Below are 7,518 nucleotides of genomic sequence, written 5' to 3' on the forward strand. Positions count from 1 at the left end.
AGCTTATTTTTATTTTATTAAATTTAACCTTTACTTATTTAATTTTGATACAATATACCATTCCATTCTTGTAGGCCGGCTCACAAGAATATTGATGTCTCTGACTGGTCTTTGACCTGCAGTGTATAAAGTCAGAACATCTGCTGTCTCAGCCACTGCCTGATACCAAGGGAGTACCCTCAGGCTCAATCCTAGGCCCCAAGCTCTTCTCAATTTACATCAACAACATAGCTCAGGCAGTAGGAAGCTCTCTCATCCATTTATATGCAGATGATACAGTCTTATACTCAGCTGTCCCCTCCCTGGATTTTGTGTTAAATGCTCCAAAACAAAGCTTTCTTAGTGTCCCTTAACCTTGTTCTGAACACCTCCAAAACAAAGGTCATGTGGTTTGGTAAGAAGAATGCACCTCTCCCCGCAGGTGTTATTACTACCTCTGAGGGTTTAGAGCTTGAGGTAGTCACCTCATACATGTACTTGGGAGTATGGTTAGATGGTGCACTGTCCTTCTCTCAGCACATATCAAAGCTGCAGCCTAAAGTTACATTTAGACTTGGTTTCCTCTATCATAATCTCTTTCACCCCAGCTGCCAAACTAACCCTGATTCAGATGACCATCCTACCTATGCTAGATTACGGAGACGTAATGTATAGATCGGCAGGTAAGGGTGCTCCAGATCAGATTTGCCACCAATGTTCCTTATAGGACACATCACTGCACTCTATACTCCTCTGTTAACTGGTCATCTTTGTATACCTGTTGCAAGACCCACTGGTTGATATTTATTTATAAAACCCTCTTAGGCCTCACTCCCCCCTATCTGAGATATCTACTGCAGCCCTCATCCTCCACATACACCTGTTCTTCCAGTCACATTCTGTTAAAGGTCCCCAAAGCACACGCATCCCTGGGTCGCTCCTCTTTTCAGTTCGCTGCAGCTAGCGACTGGAACGAGCTGCAACAAATACTCAAACTGGACAGTTTTATCTCAGTCTCTTCATTCAAAGACTCAATCATGGACACTCTCACTGACAGTTGTGGCTGCTTTGCGTGATGTATTGTTGTCTCTACCTTCTTGCCAATGGGGTGCTGTTGTCTGTGCCCAATAATGTTTGCACCCTGTTTTGTGCTGCTACCATGTTGTGCTGCTGCCATGTTGTGTTGCTACCATGTTGTTGTCATGCTGTGTTGCTATCATGCTGTGTTGTCATGTGTTTGCTGCAATGCTATGTTGTTGTCTTAGGTCTCTCTGTATGTAGTGTTGTGTTGTCTCTCTTGTCGTGATGTGTGTTTTGTGCTATATTTGTATTTCATTTATTTGTATTTTTAATCCCAGCCCCCGTCTCAGCTCTAACCTTAACGATAGGTGTCTGTACAGAAGGCTACAGTGTAGTATCTGTATAGCATCGGTAGTGTAACTACAGGTCTATAACCCTTGTCTCTATCTGTGAGTCTCCCCTCAGTCAACAATGCAGGTGTGGGCTTGTTGGGACCCGTGGAAAGCATCTGTATGGAGGACATGAAGAGGGTGTTTGAGACCAACTTCTTTGGCGTGGTGAGGATGATTAAAGAGGTCATGCCTGACATGAAGAAGAGGCGGGCGGGACACATCGTGGTCATGAGCAGTGTTATGGGTCTACAGGGTAAGACTGGCATGACAATGATTGAGGCGTTGGCTAGCGCACATACAGATCTGGACCAGCAGGCGAACTGTAAAAGCTGTAGATTCTGGTCCTGCTCTCTGACTACCATTCCTCCTGACCCTGAGTCTGCTCTGCCTGTAGGTGTGGTGTTCAACGATATCTACACTGCCTCCAAGTTCGCCATGGAGGGCTTCTGTGAGAGTATGGGTGTCCAACTGCTCAAGTTCAACGTCCAGTGAGTTCCTCTAAGTCTGTCTTGTACTCCTATTGTGTTTCTGTCATTACATCTCTTGGTATCGCTCACAGTGGGCGTTCAATTACCTGGTTACCGTGCCAGCAAAATGTAAGAATTATCGTTACTGTGTAATAGATTAATAAAGATTTATTCTATTCTCTCCGGTCAGTTTATCCATGATTGAGCCAGGGCCGGTGCACACTGAGTTTGAGACGAAGATGATGGAGGACGTGGCCAAGATGGAGTACCCAGGAGCTGATGCAGACACAGTGCGCTACTTTAAAGATGTTTACCTGCCCTCCTCCAAGGATATCTTTGAGGCCATGGGCCAGACCCCAGAGGACATCGCCAAGGTTAGTGAACACTCTCCCCTCCCTGTGTCACCCTTTGGTTCATGGGATTTCAGTTTGCCTAGTGTAATGGAACCAATGGAATAGTCCCAAAAGTGCAAATCCAATCCCATCTGGCACTCCAGACCAAAAAACACAAAGTATTAGAAAGAAACTCAAAACTCAAGGTGTGCTATAAACACTCAATGATGTCCTCTCTCTCTCTCTCTCTCTCTCTCTCTCTCTCTCTCTCTCTCTCTCTCTCTCTCTCTCTCTCTCCCTCTCCCATGTAGTGTACTAAGAAGGTGATTGAGTCAAGGAACCCTCGCTTCAGGAACCTGACCAACAGCCTGTACACGCCCATCGTGGCCATGAAGTACGCCGACGAGACAGGCGGCCTGTCGGTCAATACCTTCTACAACCTGCTGTTCAACTTCGGCCCCCTCATGCACATCACCATGAGCATCCTGAAGTGCCTGACCTGCAGCTGCCTGCGCCGACGCACCATCTCACCAAACTGAGACTGGGTCTGAAATGGAACCCTATTCCCTATATTGTGCACTACCAGGGTGAAAAGTAGTGTATTATATAGGAATAGTGTGCCATTTTGGATGCACCCTATGAGAAATATACAGTGGTGTAGCTGAATTATTGACACCCAAACCTGGACCACCTGGGGGAAGGAGGGGGCATGAAGTTCTCGGGGAGAGAGGCTGTGAGAGAACCAGGATAAGCTTCGGCCAGGCAACACGCACAATTGCACAAACACAGACAGTACAGTGTGACCTCATACATGGGGCTAAGAGTTTTTTCTGGTCAGATCATGTGATCGGGAAAAACTCCTGGCCCTCTTCATACATACACATGATCACACACAAACAACTTACCCACAAACACAGCCAGGCATCTCCTCCGTCCCGGTCTTTTGAGGTGCTGCTGGGCAATGACACTGTCTGTCCATCTGTCTATCTGTCTGTCTATCTGTGGACGGAAAAACAAAGCACACATAACTTCACCAGTTACAAAGAATAACAAACGAACAACAGCATTACAATCACAGTGAAAGCGTAACGTAGCACCCAATGAACTTAAGACTCAGGCCTTGCTAAACTCTTAGTACAATGCAGTATTTAGCTCTGAGTTACGAAGAATCTACTAGATTCCCTCATTGTACATTTGATTTGATGTATGTCTTCATAATTGTATTGTTTTGCTGTTTAATCATATTATTTCTGCATCTTTTTATAAGCTGAATGTGTGGTTTTTAAATGTTTATGAATGGATAGATTGTTAATATCTTATTTTTGAAATGAGAAATAAACTTCTTGGTTTACTCTGAAAGAGACAGCCTTTTTCTTAACGGCGCTGTAATGATGAGGCGTTTAGCTCAATGTCTTTGGAGGGGTTTCCAGAGAGCATGGATTCCATTGGGCCTGCAGGACTCTATGTGAACCAGTTGGGGGCACTAGATCACTGTGTGTTCTCTCTAGCTGTACCGTCAGCTTGGGGTGGCGATTCCAATACAGACGCCACAGCACACACAGCTCAATGAGCAGGAGACCTGTTGAGAGTATCATACTGTTGTCTAGGGATGGAGATCATGGTAGCCATATGTGGGTTGTAAGTCTTGATTAAGGTTATTGTTCATTGAAGTTACTGTCTCTGTGGGTCGGGACTGGATAATGTTTTTCTAGGGTCTGAGTGGATGTTTCCAACCACTGGTGTTGAAAGTTGTTCTGTGTGTGGTTCAGCTGGAGAGCCAGTGAATGATAGTGTGTGAGAGAAAGTTTGTTTGCAAATGACCATGGAAATGTGAACTAATCTGAGATCTGTCTCCTTACACTCATAGCCAATAGGCCTAGTCCTGCTGTTAAGTGTCCGTGTGTGTGTGTGCGCCTGCGTTCTTTTGCATCTGCTTGTGTGCAGTGTGTGTGTGTGTGTGGACCAAGCCGGTGATCTGTTGACCCTAACCCCCCCCCCCCTCACACACACCCTGCTTTGTGCCATGTGAGAGAATATGACCTGGTTCCCATCCCTGAGGAGGGGTGAGCCCTGTTAATGACAACCTCCTCCTCACAAACGGCCCCACTGCACCCCAGAGCCTCCCTCACCAGCTGTCTCCCTCACACCCTCAGCCTCGGACCCTCAGCCCTGGACCCCCAGTCCACTGAGAGAGCGAGACAGAGAGAGAGACACAGAAACCAAGAGAGTGAGAGAAAGGGAAAGAGAGAGAGACAGAGAGACCTACAGAGAGGAAGCCCAGGTCTGCCTGTAGAGTCCCTGTCTGTAGAGGTGGTACCCAGAGGATCCTGGATGTGTAGACCTAATCAGCAGTACGCTACGTATTTCAACAGCGGTAGCAGCCAGGTCTTTCTGTGCACTGCGCAGTGAGGGGAGCTACATAGGTCTCTGTGTGTGTGTGTGTGTGTGTGTGTCTTCATCAGAGGCGACAGCTACGAACAATGAAACAAAGACGCTGTCAGTCACAATCAAATGGGTGGGGGGGGTCAGTCCGGGGGGGGGGGGGGTGGAGCCTCTGTTCTGAATGTAGCCGAGGCCCCGATGTGGGGACGCTGCAGGGTGGGGGTGGGGTTGGGGGCAGTGAGGGGCGGGGGTGAGTCTGATTTGGGAAAATTAGGGATGGGGTGCCCCAGGCTGAATAGAAGACCTGTTAACTAATTGAATGAACCCAGGAGTTACAGCAAGTCTCATTAAACAAAAGGTATTATTCTTATCAAACCATTGTTGGGCACTTTTGTTTCAGAATCAAGAACATAATTGCGATATAATCAGGGGCAACATGATGTGGCTTGGTCTTGACCCTGTCGCAATTACTAAGCCCCTAAATACACACAACTCACACTGATGCACAAACACACAGCCTCCACATGCACACTCCAAATGTGTAGACTTATATAACCTTCACACATGCATACAAACACACACACACACACACACACACACACACACACACACACACACACACACACACACACACACACACACACACACACACACACACACACAGGGAGTATCTAAAACATTTTCTTTGGCATTCTCATCGTCAGACACATTCCTAAAGTGTTTAGTCTTGGTTGTCGCCGGGTCAATTCTGGTTCAGTTCAGGCCCCTTCTCTGTTCCATCAGGACCAATACGTCATGCTCGTCCCTATGTCCTCATAGAGAAGGCGCGAAAGAGAAGGAGATGAGAAAGAGGTGAGCGAGACAAAAGGAAGAGGGAGAAAGAGGGTGAGGGTGAGTGGAGTTGAGGTCTAGTCGAGTGCTTCACTATGAACTCAGGGCATGATGACAGATAACCACAATGCCAAGCTGCTGTGTAGGCTACCTCCTCTGCATCCTCATTCTCAATATCACTTAAATGATGCCTGACCAAGGTCTACGTGACTGAAACGTTGCATTATAAAAGTAGCTGTCCTTTTGGGCGGACACACAGTGTCCGTTTTTGTTACCTACCACTGTTTTTAATATGTGGGTCCACTCTCCTTAATGCTCCTCTGTAAAGCAACCTCTTGTCTTGTTTTTGTGCCCAGCTGAATGAGGTTATTTTGAAAACTACTAAACTTCTCCAAAAAAATATGCATTGAGAGAAATTATGAAACGGAAACAGCAAGTATAGTAATAAGCTAAATCTTTATCAACATTTTTCAAGTGCAAAAAGAATAATGGCCCATATTTGCAGCAGGGTATTCAGTGGTGTCTCCTCTTGGAGAGTCGGCCTCTCTTCTTGTTAGAGCCACTGTTCTTGGAGGTCAACACTGGAGTAGATGCAGCATCAATACAGGAGTCTGTCTGAACCGGTCCCTTCATCTTGGCCTGGTCAACATCAAGCTCCAAAGCAACCATGGCCTGAGGAAAAAGAAACATGGCTCTTAAGTGAAAAACCAGAAGCAGGCGGCGGAGCAAGCAGAGCAAGGTGGGTGGAAAGGACAGGCAGAGCAAGGTGGGTGGAAAGGACAGGCAGAGCAAGGCAGGTGGAAAGGACAGGCAGAGCAAGGTGGGTGGAAAGGACAGGCAGAGCAAGGCAGGTGGAAAGGACAGGCAGAGCAAGGTGGGTGGAAAGGACAGGCAGAGCAAGGTGGGTGGAAAGGACAGGCAGAGCAAGGTGGGTGGAAAGGACAGGCAGAGCAAGGTGGGTGGAAAGGACAGGCAGAGCAAGGTGGGTGGAAAGGACAGGCAGAGCAAGGTGGGTGGAAAGGACAGGCAGAGCAAGGTGAGTGGAAAGGACAGGCAGAGCAAGGCAGGTGGAAAGGACAGGCAGAGCAAGGCAGGTGGAAAGGACAGGCAGAGCAAGGTGGGTGGAGAGCACAGGCAGAGCAAGGTGGGTGGAAAGGACAGGCAGAGCAAGGTGGGTGGAAAGGACAGGCAGAGCAAGGTGGGTGGAAAGGGCAGGCAGAGCAAGGCAGGTGGAAAGGACAGGCAGAGCAAGGCGGGTGGAAAGGACAGGCAGAGCAAGGCAGGTGGAAAGGATAGGCAGAGCAAGGCAGGTGGAAAGGACAGGCAGAGCAAGGCAGGTGGAAAGGACAGGCAGAGCAAGGCAGGTGGAAAGGACAGGCAGAGCAAGGCAGGTGGAAAGGACAGGCAGAGCAAGGCGGGTGGAAAGGACAGGCAGAGCAAGGCAGGTGGAAAGGACAGGCAGAGCAAGGCAGGTGGAAAGGACAGGCAGAGCAAGGCAGGTGGAAAGGACAGGCAGAGCAAGGCGGGTGGAAAGGACAGGCAGAGCAAGGCGGGTGGAAAGGACAGGCAGAGCAAGGCAGGTGGAAAGGACAGGCAGAGCAAGGCAGGTGGAAAGGACAGGCAGAGCAAGGCGGGTGGAAAGGACAGGCAGAGCAAGGCAGGTAGAAAGGACAGGCAGAGCAAGGCGGGTGGAAAGGACAGGCAGAGCAGTGACTGAATGCTAGCAGGATAGTCCATATCTCCAATCATCTTTGTTGATAGCAATGTTGTGTTTCCATAAGTGGATGAATTGGTCTAATTTAGCATGTATGGTAAAGCCTCAACTATTAGCTACCTCTTCCAATTCAAATGAGTTTGAAAATGTTTTAATTAAGTATGGTTTTGTGTGTCTACAGCGCAAGCGAAACAAAAATAGAGACAAGTTCTAGTTAAGCGAGGCATTAAATCGGACAACCCACCCACCTGCCCGGCTTCAGTTGGGTCATTATAATTCTAAACATTCTCTCAATGCATATCTCAACGCCTTTGATGAGTTTAGGCCAATAGTCTCTGTAGGACAACAGAATCATATTTCAGGTCAAATACATGTATAACATTGTGGTGTTTTCCCAAAGC

The 7,518-nt window shown here is 47.8% G+C and overlaps 1 protein-coding gene across 1 annotated transcript in view; it reads left to right on the top strand.

Annotated features, from left to right (window-relative positions):
• Positions 1–3,549, top strand: part of LOC109897329 (retinol dehydrogenase 8-like) — a 9,979-nt gene extending 6,430 nt beyond the window's left edge. Inside the window, exons 3-6 of the mRNA XM_031834217.1 lie at positions 1,465–1,644; positions 1,786–1,879; positions 2,049–2,232; positions 2,502–3,549. Coding sequence (XP_031690077.1) covers positions 1,465–1,644; positions 1,786–1,879; positions 2,049–2,232; positions 2,502–2,729 — 686 coding nt within the window. The 3' untranslated portion in view covers positions 2,730–3,549. The remainder of the gene's footprint in view (positions 1–1,464; positions 1,645–1,785; positions 1,880–2,048; positions 2,233–2,501) is intronic.
• Positions 3,550–7,518: the final 3,969 nt, after the last annotated feature.

The sequence above is a fragment of the Oncorhynchus kisutch genome, linkage group LG10 (genome assembly GCF_002021735.2).
Source record: "Oncorhynchus kisutch isolate 150728-3 linkage group LG10, Okis_V2, whole genome shotgun sequence".
Lineage (NCBI taxonomy): Eukaryota > Metazoa > Chordata > Actinopteri > Salmoniformes > Salmonidae > Oncorhynchus > Oncorhynchus kisutch.